The sequence below is a fragment of the Monodon monoceros genome, unplaced genomic scaffold (assembly GCF_005190385.1).
Source record: "Monodon monoceros isolate NGI ecotype Baffin Bay Population unplaced genomic scaffold, NGI_Narwhal_1 Super_Scaffold_2, whole genome shotgun sequence".
NCBI classification, from domain to species: Eukaryota; Metazoa; Chordata; class Mammalia; order Artiodactyla; family Monodontidae; genus Monodon; species Monodon monoceros.
This window is the reverse complement of record NW_021703776.1, coordinates 72,696,311-72,712,917: the sequence shown is the minus strand read 5'-3', so window position 1 is coordinate 72,712,917 and position 16,607 is coordinate 72,696,311. Positions and strand designations below refer to the sequence as shown.

General features: G+C 36.8%; 1 protein-coding gene across 6 annotated transcripts in view; it reads right to left on the bottom strand.

Moving 5' to 3' along the window:
• Positions 1-16,607, bottom strand: part of ST7 (suppression of tumorigenicity 7) — a 253,601-nt gene that overhangs the window by 85,215 nt on the left and 151,779 nt on the right. For 3 of the 6 annotated variants that reach the window (XR_003795251.1, XM_029233721.1, XM_029233720.1), the window contains exons 4-9: positions 8,972-9,026; positions 8,233-8,348; positions 6,840-6,915; positions 4,654-4,722; positions 2,598-2,752; positions 286-383 (exon numbers count right to left, since the gene is read on the bottom strand). Coding sequence is in view for 5 of the 6 variants with exons in the window: in XM_029233721.1 (XP_029089554.1) it covers positions 286-383; positions 2,598-2,752; positions 4,654-4,722; positions 6,840-6,915; positions 8,233-8,348; positions 8,972-9,026 (569 nt within the window). In the remaining variant the exon portion in view is untranslated. The remainder of the gene's footprint in view (positions 1-285; positions 384-2,597; positions 2,753-4,653; positions 4,723-6,839; positions 6,916-8,232; positions 8,349-8,971; positions 9,027-16,607) is intronic. The other 3 variants (XM_029233723.1, XM_029233722.1, XM_029233719.1) reach the window with 1 other exon arrangement.

Below are 16,607 nucleotides of genomic sequence, written 5' to 3'. Positions count from 1 at the left end.
TTTAATCTTCACAACACTCCTAAGTAGTAATCATTATTATTAGTGTATTGTTATTGCTAAAGTTACTGTTATCCCCACTTTACAGATGAGGAAACAGGGCACAAACAAGCTGAGTAACTTGTCCAAGATTACTCATCTACTAAGTTTGGAGCTAGAACAGAACCCCAGCCCTTATGGGACCACCACACCATCAGTGGTACTATCTGCCGTGGCCCCATTCAGTGGGTTCCTCCTTCTGTAAGTCAGGTGCATTGTCACTGTTCCCAAACGTGAATTCAAACTCACATCTCTCATCATTTTCACTGCTTCTCTGGTCCTCCCGAGTCTTCTGGCACACATTGCTAGCCTTCTTTTGATGTAGACCAAGACATTGGTGTCTCGTCCTGAAGAGGGAGACATAAAGCACCAAAACTTAAAAAAAATACAAGAGCTTTCAGCTCAGCAGCAAGAAAAAATACAGAGGCGGATTTTTCATGCCCTTAAAGGAAAACCTCAGAGAGAAGAGTCTGCTCCTTTGACTTTTCCTTACTGCCAGGAGCACTGACAACTTTTCTAATGGCAGAATGCAAACAGAGTAAAGTCAAAGTGCTTAGACTGCCAAAGGTCACATCACGTGACTATTAAGTCATGCTTTTGAGTTAGGATGTTGAATATTCGATAAATAAAATCATCTGCCACAAAGTGCTGGGAAAATGAACATACCCACATTGCATGAGGCTTACAAGCAAGAAGTCCACATTCTTCTAGCGCTGCATGCTTTTGGTGAAGATGCCAAGAGGTGAATCTCAGGTTGCATCCTGATGAACTATTTTTTTTTTCCTTCTTGACATTAAGTCTGGAGAAGCCTCATCTTGAACTTCTGTTTTACATTATTCTTTCCCTAACACTAGTGACATCATAATCATCTCCAGGTCCCCAAAGCAGTCAATTTTAAATGGCAACATAACACATTCCAGATATGACAATAGACCATGCAACAAAATGAAAAACTACCCTAGTGTTAGAGAAAGTATTGACAAGCTTAATACTTGTAATAACAGTCACTAAAATGGCTCTTAAAAAGTACATTAACAACTTCTCATCTTAATCTCTTATTTAATTATGTGTATTTCTGGATATGTTTCCAGACCAGTGAGAACATGTACGTACTTAATCCTCAATAAAATTACCATGTTTTAGAAAAATATGACACACCTGTTATAGATTAAGTATATGTATAATATGCAGCTATTAAAAGATGTTAAGACCAAAGTACTAACATTTCAAGTTTTAAACAATGAGAACAAGATGTGTGCTGAATATCTGCCAAGTACCTACAAATTACTTTAAAGATGTGATTATATTTTTTTGGATAGATTTAGGCAACAGGTTGAAGGGATTAATTTACAGAAGAAAAGAAATAAAGAAAATTTCTCAAGTTATATTACAGATTATGTAATTTTATGTATTAATCCTCATTTAATTCACAAAACAGACATTTACTATATATGTCTTCAAAATTCACTGTGCTATACATAATTTTTTTAAAAAAGCAAGATATAGATGGTGACTAGAGACTTGACTAACATATATACTACTAAGAATAAAAATTAAAACCTGTGTATTGAGGGGTTATGTGGACAGACTTATATACACAGGCCACAATGCAAAGATCTCACTATACCTTAGTCACGGGGACTAATGCATTCAGTTTCTGCACCAAATCCAGGCTTAACACTAAAACTTAATTTTATAATCTCAAATATGAAGGAGATACACTCCTACTCTCTAAGACGCAGGACAGAGAAATGAGAGAAATTCCATTTTAAAGAAACAGCCCAAAGTTTGGTTAGACAATGAAAACACTCCCTCTCACAAGGATCACTAAATTTCTACTTAAACAACCAACAAATTGACAAGTCGAGGAGCTCAAGAAATTCCAGAAATGATTTCGTTGTCGTGTTTTTATACCATTCCCCTAAAATAACACTGACTCTCAGTTTAGTGTACTAAAGTGAAGGGTCTCATTTTAAAGTTATGTTAAATAAAAGAAACCATTATTTTAAATAATTTAAATATTAAAAAGATACATAATTAGGAATTCATGGCTCTTTCTCCCTAGGAGCCAACAGCAGTGCTTCCTAAATAAGAGCTAAATACTGAGACAATCACCAATAGCTGTTATATTCGTAGCTGTCCTATTGCAACCCATGCTGTAGAAGACCCATAAGACAAAACCTCTGATAGCATTGACGCTAATTTAAGTCCTGTTTCCCAATTAGGATTTAAAATTATGGGGCAGAGAAGCAACTGATAAACAGAAATACGTAAGAATTCTGAGGAGAAAAAGGGTCACCATTAAAGGTTATTACTTTTATTTCTAGTGTTAAAAATCCATGGGCAGGCATGAAAACATGAACATGAACAGTAATGAAGCTATAAGTTAATTATGTGCTGTGCTCTTGTGGGGAAGAAACATTAATAAAAACAAAGAAAGGCAAAAAACAATATTTATTCTAATCTAGGAGAAATGTCTTTTGAACTGGACTGAAAATCTGCTCTGATTAATCACGTTACAATTCTGATCCCCCAGCACGTCAACCTGGAGGAAACCTTACTATGTTGGGCTTCATACTGGGATCCATGATGCTGTAGCTGCTGAGAACGCCGGTAACAGCCGTCTCCAGCTTTCAGGGCCTGCTTAAACAGCTTTTCTGCTTCAGCAATGGTTGTTGCTTCTTCTTCAGCCAAGAGAATATAAGCAGTTGCACACCTGTCCATTCAGATAACAGCCGCCATCAATTACAAATTCAAGGACATTGTAATAGCTGTAGGAGTGCATGCAGAAGGGCAGGAGTTATGCCAAAACATGCAGAGTGGCCAACTGGTTCATGCACCCCTGTTTGTAGCTGTTGACACAAAATAATGGTACAAAAGAAATGTCTGTGTTTTAGCTTGAGAGGTAGGATGAGTAGTGTTAGGAGCATATGGACTCTGCCCCTTATTAGTGTGTCACTTTGGACAAGTTATTACTCTGCCTCCCTGATGGAGAACAACATGGAATCCACTTGTTCACAGCGCGGTTGTGAAGGTTAAGTAAGGTGATGCATGAAAAGTGCTCAGTACGGTAGTAGCCAGCATGTGGTACATGCTCAACAATGTCAACTAACGATGGCAATGATAATAGCTGTTATTAAACATCTCCTTCTGACACTCAAAGTTAGAGATACCATAAAGTTTACTTTTGTTTACTAAACACAGATTCTCTTTAGTCTAAGGGTTTATTCAGAATGAGAAATTCATTAAATCAAGTAAGTTATTCATTTAACAAGCAGTGCTTCAACATTTCATTACAGTTAGCACTGGTTTTCTATGTCAGAGAAGAATACTGGAAGAACCTACAGGTAGAGTTATTTCAGAAGAGCTTAAAATTAGATTCAGCCTCAGTAGCAAACAAGGGTTAAATCTCACACCTTTAACAAAAATAGCTACCACCTGTTGCTTAGTTTCTATTAAGCACTGTACCAGGCACTTAACATATATCGTCTCATTTAATCCTTTCAACAACCTCTAACATAGGAAGTCAGAAAGGATAAACACTCAACCAACGAACAAGGGGAACTCTTGAACATTTAAACCTTCCAAATCATAGAACAACAACCCAAATGCCAAAGAAAGGGAATGTAACAAGGAAATGGTGAGGCCAGAGCAGACCACACAGGTCCTGATCTGTGCATATCCCTTGGCTTTCTCCACTGCCTCTCTTGTGGTCATTTCCCTACTTATCACAACCTCCATCAGACCACAAGAGAGAAAATAAACAGAAAGTGAAACCAAATGTTACTTCTACTATTCATAAACTACAACAGCCAGGTAGGAAAAGGAGGCTGAATTTATGGCTTATGTGAGATTTGGGGTTACTAGTTAATCTTAGCCTTGAGGAGGGGTCTTGTAAGTTCTTTAGCCAGTCCCTCTAATTTCAGGCAGGACTGATCAATAGGGCTTTAAACTGAATGTGGTGAGGTAGGGAGAAAAAAGCGCCCAGAAAAAAAGCTGTAAAACCAATTACTGTGGAGGGCAGCAGATATGACTTGGAGAGAACAATCATGATGCTAAAACTGCCCAGTGATTCATTGGAGAAATAAATGGGTTGGGCATTGGGAAGCAACACTTCAGGCTTCAGATGCCGACACATAAATATAAGGTCCAGGGTAATGAAGTGAAAATTGAGATTATAATACTGAGTGGTGGACACAGTATCAGAGGAATTAGCTATAAGATTATAGTTGGTGGGCTGGGAACTCAAGACAGGTTGGGGCTAGCTTGCTTGCTTTGTTTATTTATATTGCAAATAGCACTCTTAGGAGGAGAGGCAGAGTAGCACTACTGGCCAAGAAAACATACCTCTATGTAGAAACTCATGAGTCTGGGGTAGAAACATGCTAAGAGCTTATGAGTGAAGGAGAAAGGAAAGAGCAATAGAAGTGCTAATGGTTGGGGAGTACAGAACAGACTGCTCAGCTCAATGGAAGATAGAGATGATGCATCCTGTCACAACACAATACACATACAGAAGCAAGAAAGTATGGTGATGGGGGTGTCAACCATCCAGATATCTGCTAGAAGAAGTCTCATTTGGTTAGAAGTAGGGCACTCAACAGGTTCTTGACTTACTTTGGTAATAATTTTATCTCCCAGATGGTAGAGGAAGCAATTAGGGGAACTTCAACTCTGGACCTAATTCTGACCAAGAAGAAAAAAATAGTTGGTGAAATGAAAATTGATAGGAACATTCAGAGAGAGTTACTATGTCATTTCGGACTTTAGGATAATCAGAGAAGGTAAGGTGGACTTCAAAAAATTCAAAGAAAAGAGGCGTGATTCAATGGCATGAGACGCAGAAGGAAAAATGGTTTAAGAGGGTTAAGCAGCTTCCAAATGTCTAATCAAAACTGCAATCACAAATGACCCTCTCAGGAAGAAAAGAGGGGTGACCAGTAACCACTGTGACTGCACAGAGATCTCTCACAAGGTCATATGTCTAAAGGACATGTAAAAAAAGATGGAAAGAGGGCACGTAATGAAGGGCTACAAGAGAAATGAGCTTTTCAGAATAACGTCAGGAGAGCTACAACTCCACATTAGCTGAAGCTTGCAAAACAAAATAAAGGCAAAACAAAAAATGTTAAAGACAACCATCTATTCCCTGTTTTTAAATTATGTTTAAGGCCCTATCACCACCCCCACTTCTCCAAAACCATGACAAACATAAATAAGCAAAAAAGACAAACAACACAACAACAACATCAAAACAAGGAAAGTTTATAGTTAGTAGCAGCAGATAATAAAGAGAAAACAAAACTCTCTAACTCCTATTTTGTTCCTGGTTTCTCCATCAGGGAGAATGATTGTCAGACTGACAAAGGGAGAAGAAACCCTAAAATGAATAAAAAGATGTAAGATAGCAAGTAACTGATCTATTGTAAATGAATTATTGTACTGGGATAGGCAAATCCCAGGAAGCCAACAGATCCTGTAGGCAGCCCACGGAATTGCTCTCTGTGTATTGTTAAGGAATCACAAAGAATGGAGAGGTTCTAGAAGATGAGATGACTAATGCAGTAAAAATGTTCAAAAAGGGGAAGAAGGCAGACTTCCCAAACTACAGAACAGTGATTTGGAAAGATATTCTAATGGATTATTAAAGGGATAGTTTCTAAGCATTTTTAAAAGAAAGTAGTGAATGCTGGAAGCTAGCTTAAATTCACTAAGAATAAATAAATCAGTTCGTGCTAGCTTAATGTACTCTAATGGATTTACTATACATTAAAGATCCATAGCTACAACTGGCATTTTTAAGATCAAAATGCAGAAATATGGGTTGAATCACAGTGTAACTGGGTGGCTTAGTAATTGGTTGTACAATAAATACCAAAGGGTGATGATCCATGAAGACATGAACCTGGAGGGTGGTTTCTATATGTCATGTCACAGGGTTCTATCCCTGGTCCTGATACTTTTATTAGAAACACGGATGACACATAGAAGGCAGGCATATCAAATTTGTAGATGACAAGAAACTGGAAAATAAATATGTTGCATGACAGAATCAGAAACCAAATAGATCAACAGGTTACACTGGCAGGATTTCCAACTCTCAAGTGAATCTTTTCACTAAGACCTCTGAAGATTCTGTAACCCTCTTCAGAAAAATCATAAAATAGTTTAACAACGACCACTTGGCAGGGAGAGTGTCGAGGTGATTCAAGCACCAGATGGGTGTTTGAACTACAAGACCTTCAAAGTCTCTGCCAACCCTGAGCTTTTATGACTCCAACTTTAAGAATCTTTCTCATTTCCTGACATCTCCAGACGAGACTTCCCAGCCTTCCTTGGTGACCCACAGAATGTTTAACAGCACTAAGGACAGCATTTCCTCTTATCTTTGTCTTGATCTTGAAATATTTTTAAAGTATAATTTCTTCACTTTATGTTTTTACTATGTTTTCCCTACTAGCAGAAGTTCTACCTAGAATATGTGATGGCAGAGATGAGCATTCTATATCTGGAAAAATGTCCCTGTCACAATGTTTTAGATATGTAAAGCACTGTATTTATTTTATGTCCACACATTATTCCATGGCTAGCCCTTGAAGGATTTAATTTAGGGTCATAGCAAAGCCACTAAATTGCTGGCTAAAATAACTAAAACTATCTTCACATGGATGTCCTTTATAAAAACAATTTTTTTAATAAATTAATATCCCCCCCCGAATAATCCTCAAATTCAAATGCATAGTTTAAGTATCCCATGAATGGCAACTGAACACATTCAGCAAGCAAGGTTTCCCCCCACTTACTCATTTATCTCTAAGGCTTCATGGGCTGCAGAAATCCTAGCTTGGGGGTTTCTCTCTCTCCAGGCTTTCTGCATTACTATGTTAGAAAAAGACAGAAAAGCACATCAATAAATACTTAAAAAGACTCAGTACAGGTATAGCTAAATTAATAGCTTTCAGCTTGAATTACAAGAGAACAGTTCACTTACCAAGTGGGTTAGCCCAAAACTCCAAAGTCACACAAATACATTCTAATTTGCTATTCCATTGTCCTTCAATTGCTGATATCAAATCTTTCTTATGCTCATAAAACTAGAGGTCTAATATCTTATAGACTAACCCATAGTCTATAATCATAGAGACTTAATCTTAAGATTTCTTAATCAAGAAAAGAAAAGGCATTCTAACAGAGATTTAATATTTCTTTTGCTCATTAATATCATTTGTTGTTAGAGGACATACATTATTTTGCACATTTTGGGATGAGATTGCTACTAATCTCTTACTTCTGTTTAGACACAGCACAATTTTTATCGGTCATTTTCCCAAACACTTGCTACAGGATCTGGATATTAGAACATTCTAAAACCACTGGAAGAATTATGAGTTGGATCAGAAAAAAGTGCTTTAGACTTTTGCTTAACATGCGTACCTGTTCCCAAAGTTTGCTGCAAACCCAGTTTTTATATAGCAGAGCAGTTTGTGAATATATTGTGGGAAGCTTAATGCTTGGAATTTTCATTGTATTATGTGTCCCCACCACGGCAAGGGTACCTTTTTAGAAAGGGTAACAATCTCCTTATCTAATTTGTTTTATAAATTTGTATCTTCTAAGTTAGTTTCTTAGGAGCATGTACATATTTCTTTTTTTTTAAGGTTTTTTTTTTCACCTATTTACTTTAAGTTTGGTAATATAAAAAATATCAGTAGGATTATATGGAACTCAAGCAGTATGAAATGCATGCTAAACAAAGTCTCTTCTAGGGTGGAAAACAAATCTGGATTCCAATAACCAAGTCCATGCCCCCATTCAACGCTAGTGAACCTACAAATAGGCATATAAATCACTACAATATATTCATTAATTATTTGGGTTCACTGAGTTTCTAACTAGAATATCATCAAGGAGACATGACCTTTCACTCTATCTCAACCAAGGATTTAGTTAGCTTCATGGTATATTTTTTAAAAATAACATTTTAAATTATAAAGAGGGGACCCATTTCTATATTAATACTTCATTGCGATAAAGCCTTTAAGTATCAACAATCTGGGTTTTACTGGTCAATCTCCAATTTAATATTTTATTCATCAGGGTTTTTGTAGAGCAGATATTCTACAAGTAGTAACCTTGATCTTTAAAACAAACCAAAAAGCCCTCCCACTCAGTAACTATCTAAAGGATTTTCCATACTTGCATCTGCAGGACGCAGATGGTCCGAGTCACAAGTAAAGAATGTCTGGTGGTCCTGGGCAGAGAGGTTCATGTCATAGTAAGTCAGAGGCTCTCGTCCAGTCACCCAAGTGTACCTGTAAAGGAGAAGTAAGATGGTCAGGCACTTCTGAGGGAGGAAAGCAAGACCTACAAAATATTAAGCTGCATAGGTGTTGAACCATAACACACTGAGTACTATTACCAATAAATAAAAAAATAATCATCCTAGTCTCCCTTTAGGAAGTATATCAGCAGAAAAAAAGTTTTAAAAATTCTGCTATATTTTTGTCTTAAAATTTTAGTAGCACTAGCTAATGAAAACCTTTCCTAATTAGTATTATGAATAGAGATTTCCCCAAAGCTATGAAAATTCTTATCTGCCTAATTACTCTGCAAAATAAAATTCTAACATTACTTCTGTGGCATCTTTATAACCATGTTCCAGGTAAGCTTCAAAATATTTTGACTACGTAGTATATAGTGAAAAGAATAACGTAATAGAAAATCTCTAAAAACCACACATTTTTGTATGTTATCCTAATTCCAATGCTAAAATATTTATAAAATGGAAAAATCAAAACATTTCAGGATAGCATCAAAAAATGGAAGCACTCTACAGACTGTTAAATGACCCCTAAATGAACCTGCAAAAACATTTACTGCTGTCTTTGCTCTCTGAACTAGACCCATTTGTTTCCCAAGCTGTCAAAATGCTTACCGATTATATTCAGCACCCCTAAATAAATTTAGTGGATTTCGCCATACTTTGCATTCTGCAACAAAGAGAAATGCGAAAATGTTACACATAAGTTCACAGACACTACAAGCTAATTAATTCAGCAAAACACCCTTCCTGGACGTTTGATAAGATAAATTTATTCTCTATCCTCTACATGGTAAGCAATATGGAAAAACTCTGGGTAGTTAATCAGGAAATGTAGCTCAGGCACCAGGACTTTGGAAAGTTTCGTCTAATCTCTCCAGGCCCAAGTTTCCTCATTTGTTAAATCAAGGCACATGCCAAGAGCAGCTGGTTCATAACCTCTATAGTCACTTCAAGAGGTCCAAATAGATTGTATAAATTTATTTCTAAATTATAGGTAGAGGTAGAGGTAAAACTACTTTCTGTCACTCTAAAATATATCTTACAATGACTACCTATATAACAAGCTAAATTTAACCTCCAGAGTACAATATGTAAAGAACCTTAGACGCTTAATTAGGGCCTATGCTAATATTGATTTTGTGATAATTTACCAGGTTTCTTTTACATTGCTGTAAAGGAGTGGTAAGAAAATTAATACTAAAGTTACCATTATGGTAGAGAGAAATGCTATGAAAATAAATTGTTTTCAAGTACTTTAACATTGTTTACTTATGCAGACACAGGTAATTAATCATCATACTAATATCATGTTAGCATGTAATAATAGATTATACATCTTGTTATACAAGGACCACAGGCAGAACCATAGGACTTTAATGTAGAAAAGTCAACCATTAGCTTTTAAGACTGTGTTACAGTAAATGTGTGACTAATAAGCTACAGTTCTTTTAAAGCAGTCTATGATTAAGAGTTTCTAATGACTCAGAATGCTACATTTCTTTGAATGAATAATTCTTTATAAGAAAATAAAATCAGTTAACAGTATTTAAGAATCTATGTGTGCTGTCAGCCAAAAAACACACCCAAAGACATAGATACACAAAAGTGAGCAATTATTACAGAAACTGAAAGAACATTAAAGGCCATGGATGATTCATTAAGATTCTACCCTCAATCCTGTTACATTCAACATCCATCTGTCCACCCATCCATCCATCCATCCATCCATCCATTATGCATTAACTGAGTACCCAGTGGGTGAAACAAACAAGTAAAACCATCAATTACAATACAGGGCGAAAATGGAGGAAAACATAAAGCACTAGGGGAACACTGTGTAATCTCAATAAATTTTTGTTAAAATAGTGAATGAAAGGTGTACACATAACAGGAAATCATGTTTTTATTTAAAGAAAATAAATTTATCTTTAAGTTAGGGCAGGATCCCACCTGAAATTTACTTAATGTTTGGAAACAATGGTCTTAAACTTTTTGTAACTTAGCTTAACCTGCCACTTAGGAAATGATGTTTGCTCAGTTAGTTCAGCAGTTTTGAATTTTGCTCTTGAGAAACTGAGATTCGATGGCTGTCATTTCATATGACACTAATTAGAAAATTATGCTTCCCTTAAGTAAATACTTTTTTTCCAGACATGAAGCTCCTTAGTGGGGTCACTAAAGTACTCCAGATCATGGCTTGAAACAACTGGTGAGCCAAACAACCATGATCTCAGTCCTCATGGCTTTTATAGCACTTAGCTCTTAGGTCCTCACCACTCCCAACCCCTCCTAAGAGGATGTCTTTCAAGATTCCAAGTGCTCTTAAAGCTTCATGAATATTGCTAGGTTTGTATTTAACACGTAATAAACATGCACACAAATTTGTGTGCAATCATGGTCATTTTAGTATTATTTACAATAAAATAGGACATTTGGGGAGAAGCCTCTCCCCCACCAAATTTCATCTGAAATATCAGTAAAAAGGTTATGGCAAATACTTTGTCTCCAACAAATATATTGCCTGGAAGGATATGTGGCATTCTAATATCAATTGACAAATTATAAAGAAAATTGTCTTCAATTAAAATTTTAACTCTATTATACATTAGATACAAATGAAATTATTTCTAAATAAAAATAACTCCAAATAGAAATGGTGTGTATACCTAAAGTATTGCTGAACAGTATCTAAAAATGCCATCTTTATTTAGGAACTGCCATGATATAGCCAGCAGGGGGTGCTGCAAACATTTTGAAATATTGTTTTTATGACTTCTACTAGAGAACTGAACTTTAAAAAAAAAACATTGTTAATATCAGTGTCATACATCTGGTCTGTATTCAGTTTCTTCAGCTATTCCTGAAACTTAGAAATGAGTACCTATGTAAATGTAACAGATGTAAAATGTTCTGAATGAGAAAAAACATGTGATGAAGAAATATATAAGAAATGTCTTCATGAGCTATATCCTTCAAGTTGAGGGTGCAGAGCAGGTACAATTTTCTTTTAAGAAATAAGCAATCTAGAGGTCGAATAAGAACACATGTAAAAAATTTCACTTCAAATTAGGTCATAGCTACATTAATTTCCTCTTTGCTGCTTTGTTTCATAATTTTATCTTTACTACGAAAACCCTCTTGGTCTGGAATCACTCTAGGGAACATACCCCATAAATATCAGACTACCTGATGGTTTCATGATATGGACAAAGGTTGTAAATGCCAAAAGTATCATAATATGAAGATTTAAGTCAATAAATTAAACTCAGGTCTCCAGAGGCTAAAAGTTTTTCTACATGAGGTCCAGTTTCTTATCTTACTTGTATCTTTGAGAAATAAATTTCTTATTTAAGTCTGAATTAAAATTTTACCTCCAAAAGGTATTTTCCATTATCCATCAATATCAACAATTTTAGTGCTCTTTAGGAGCACTAAAGGTTGACTGGGACTCATCAAGGGCTTGCTAACATCATTAATAGTTCAGTTAAATATATGCCCTTGATACAATTAACATGTTCTCTCTGATTCCATCTGTAGTAGCCCACAGAGGAGTCTCTACCCATAACTGCTGATAGGAATGTTCAGACCTCACCATGCACATAAGAATGCAATTCAAGAGAAAGAGAAGCAGTAAACATTGGAATAGCGCTTGTTTAGTTCCCAAAGGAACTAAATGGAGAACAGATTCCATTCACCTGTAGGATGACAATAAATTTCTCTTTGTGGGAGATAAAGAACATAAAAAATAATACTTACCACCGTCAAGGACTTATAAAATCACGCTCCAATCTTTTTTTCAGTCTTCCCTCTCACCATTCCCTACCAAAACTTTCCATCTCAGTGATACTTATTTCTTGCCTTTTCATACTCAGTTATTCCTCCAGAATGCCCACCTCATAGGACTGAGTGGTTTAAACATGTATAGAATGGCTATTATGCATTAGTCCTTGCACGAGGTCCTGGGTTACAAAAAACAGATACAGCTTATGACCTAGAGGAGCTTATACTGGGTTGGCCAAAAAGTTCATTCAGGTTTTTCCATAACATCTTACGAAAAACCCAAACGAACTTTTTGGCCAACCCAACACATTGGTAGAAAAAGGAAAAGGCCACTGAACCGCTGTATGGCATCCAGATGAAGAAGCTCCTTAGAAGGAATAAATGTACTGAGAGAACCAAAGACTTTCCCTTTGTCACAGTCCTCAAGGAAAAAGAGAACTTAATTCTCAGAAAAACCAAAAGGCTCTAAAGTCACAGGGCTTTTAATCACATGGAAGAAAATATTTTTCTACATCCAACCTATTTAACTCTGAAAACCTTTTTTCCCTAAAATTAAAAATATATACATAGAGAGAATCCCCACTCCTAGGACTTTCAAATATATAAGTAACTAATGTATAGCCTAGGAAGGTGTATTATACCAAAAAGTTACCACCTCTTCCCAGGATCTGAAACATAATAATGACAGTAATACTATTACAAATAACAGCAACAGTAACTTGTGTCATAGCTATGAGCTTGATTTGCATTGAGCCTTTCTATAAAAAGGCTTAAAGCTCTAGTCATCTAAATTCCTAACATAAGTTAGTAAGGGTCACAGAGTAGGCCCTTTTTATAGAAGTAAAGAGTAAAGCATCGAAAAGCTACATAATTTCCCCATGGTAAAAGTAAATGAGATTAAAGGTCTGGTATCCAGATTGCCTAACAATTATCCACAATATACAACAGCCCTGTTACCTGCAACATCATATTTTAAAAATCCTGTGACTTCATCAATTAAATCTTCTACTAGAGGAACAGTTTTGAAAACTCCTCTGGGGAAATGTTAGGCACTTTGAAACAATACTTTTAAACATTTTAGTTCCAAAGTACAACAGAGAAGGGCCCTAACTAATGTTTTCTCCGATATATTATGACAATCAAGATTAACCCCAAGCCAGTCAATTTCTGACATGTGATTCTGCATATATTTATTAGCTTTGCTATCTCAGAAATGACTACCCAATTCTCTACATCATACAGGTTGATCTTAAGCAATCATTAAGAGTAACAAAATATCCATTTTCTTTTTTTAAGTCTTTATTGAATTTGTTACAGTATTACTTCTGTTTTACGTTTTGGTTTTTTGGCCTTGAGGCATGTGGGTTCTCAGCTCCCCGACCAGGGACTGAACCTGCACCCACTGTATTAGAAGGCTAAGTCTTAACTGCTGGACAGCCAGGGAAGTCCCCCATTTTCTTAAATAACTAAGCTTTAACTGTTTTCATAACCTTTTGAAATAATTAGTTTGAAAAGATTACTAGAAGTAAAGGCACAAAGTAATATGTAGGTAGCTTTCAATTCAACAAATATATTACTCTCTCAAATTCCCTTCTGGAATGAGAAAAGGTGTAAATAATTATGAGTTTTAAGACCATTTTTATTGATCTACTTTATTCAAGATAGTGTACAAATTTCTTCAAGAATATTGCTAAATGGCTAAATCTCTGTCTCTCATACATTTCTCATTGGTCATTTCTGACCTAAGTCAATCAACTCTACCAAATAACGTGAAAACTGTGAAATAAGTTTATTAAATAAATGTTCACCAGGGGACAAAAGTGTTTTTGAGGCATTTTCACCATTCATCTGGAGAGCTAATCTATGCTAGAACACAAATTTTAGTGGCAAAAAATTTTAAAAGACGTAATAAGCATTGGCTAAGAGAATCATTTTCAACTCATAAATAGATTTTGGCAAGTATAAACTGAGTTTCCCCTGATTGATACTATTAGAGAGCAACTCTAAAGGTCCTGGACATGCAGCAATGAAATTTGCTGACAGATATATTTGAAATGCAAGCTCTGAAAGGCCTGGTCTTAGGATATATCTTTACAAGCTACCTGAGTTTCTTCAATCTCCACTGCTTTTCTTTAAATTATTACCTGTATTTAATTAGTGCTTGAGCTGCCTCTAGTAATGTAATGAACCTTAACTTAGAATCCCAGGAGAAATTCTTATTAAAAGTTTTACATAAAAATGTATATGAGCTCACGAAATATGCTGAGGAGGCGAAGTAAGAGTGTCAGAGGACGCCGGCCCACCGAGGCCCTGATACTGGGGTTGGGAGACTGGGGCTCGGACTGGACGCAGCACCCCTGCCTTCCAACACCACTGACAGGCGGGGAGGAGAGGCGAGGGGCCCCGGGCAGAACAAGAAGGGCGGCCCAGTTCGCCATGAATGTCCATCCGTTGTCTGACACAGCTTGGGCCCGGCCCCGGCGAGCCAGACATCACCACATCCATCAATCGACATCAAAGATAGAGAGATGTTTGCCATCTACGGTGGAACTGAAGATAAGAAAGACGATCAAAGGAAGAAGAGGACTTCAGGAAAAGCCAGTAAAGAGTGCTGAGAGGAGAAGACTGAGGCACAGAGGTGGAATCTTTCACCTGCAGTCACACAGCTGCCGTGTGGCTGACAGGGTCTTGGCACTCTGGCCGGTGTCAGGCCTGAGCCTCTGAGGTGGGAGAGCCGAGTTCAGGACATTGGTCTACCAGAGGCCTCCCAGCCCCACATAATATCAAATGGCGAAAGCTCTCCCAGAGATCTCCATCTCAACACCAACACCCAGCTCCACTCAACGACCAGCAAGCTATAGTGCTGGACATGCTATGCCAAACAACGAGCAAGACAGGAACACAACCCAACCCATTAGCTGAGAGCTGCCTAAAATCATAAGTACACAGACACCCCAAAACACACCACCAGACGTGGTCCTGCCCACCAGAAAGACAAGATCCAGCCTCGTCCACCAGAACACAGGCACCAGTCCCCTCCACCAGGAAGCCTACACAACCCACTGAACCAACTTTAGCCACTGGGGACAGACACCAAAAACAACAGGAACTACGAACCTGCAGCCTGCGAAAAGGAGACCCCAAACACAGTAAGTTAAGCAAAATGAGAAGACAGAGAAATACACAGCAGATGAAGGAGCAAGATAAAAATCCACCAGACCTAACAAATGAAGAGGAAATAGGCAGTCTGCCTGAAAAAGAATTCAGAGTAATGATAATAAAGATGATCCAAAATCTTGGAAATAGAATGGAGAAAACACAAGAAACGTTTAACAAGGACCTAGAAGAACTAAAGAGCAAACAAACAATGACGAACAACAAAATAAATGAAATTAAAAATTCTCTAGAAGGAATCAATAGCAGAATAACTGAGGCAGAAGAATGGATAAATGACCTGGAAGATAAAAGAGTGAAAATAACTACTGCAGAGCACAATAAAGAAAAAAGAATGAAAAGAATTGAGAAGAGCCTCAGAGACCTCCTGGACAACAATAAATGCACCAACATTTGAATTATAGGGGTCCCAGAAGAAGAAGAGAAAAAGAAAGGGAATGAGAAAATATTTGAAGAGATTATAGTTGAAAACTTCCCTAACATGGGAAAGGAAACAGTCAATCAAGTCCAGGAAGTGCAGAGTCCCATACAGGATAAATCCAAGGAGAAACATGCCAAGACACATATTAATCAAACTATCAAAAATTAAATACAAAGAAAAAATATTAAAAGCAGCAAGGGAAAAGGAACAAATAACATACAAGGGAATCCCCATAAGGTAGACGGCTGATCTTTCAGCAGAAACTCTGCAAGCCAGAAGGGAGTGGCAGGACATATTTAAAGTGATGAAAGGGAAAAACCTACAACCAAGATTACTCTACCCAGCGAGGATCTCATTCAGATTCGACGGAAAAATTAAAACCTTTACAGACAAGCAGAAGCTAAGAAAATTCAGCACCAACAAACCAGCTTTACAACAAATGCTAAAGGAACTTCTCTAGACAGGAAACACAAGAGTAGGAAAAGACCTGCAATAACAAACCCAAAACAATTAAGAAAATGGTAATAGGAAAATACATATCAATAAGTACCTTACTGTAAATGGATTAAATGCTCCAACCAAAAGACAGAGACTAGCTGAATGGATACAAAAACAAGACACTTATATATGCTGTCTACAAGAGGCCCACTTCAGACCTAGGGACACATACAGACTGAAAGTGAGGGGATGGAAAAAGATATTCCATGCAAATGGAAATCAAATGAAAGCTGGAGTAGCAATTCTCATATCAGACAAAACAGACTTTAAAATAAAGACTGTTACAAGAGACAAAAAAGTACAGTACATGATGATTAAGGGATCAATCCAAGAAGAGGATATAACAATTGTAAATATTTATGCAGCCAACATAAA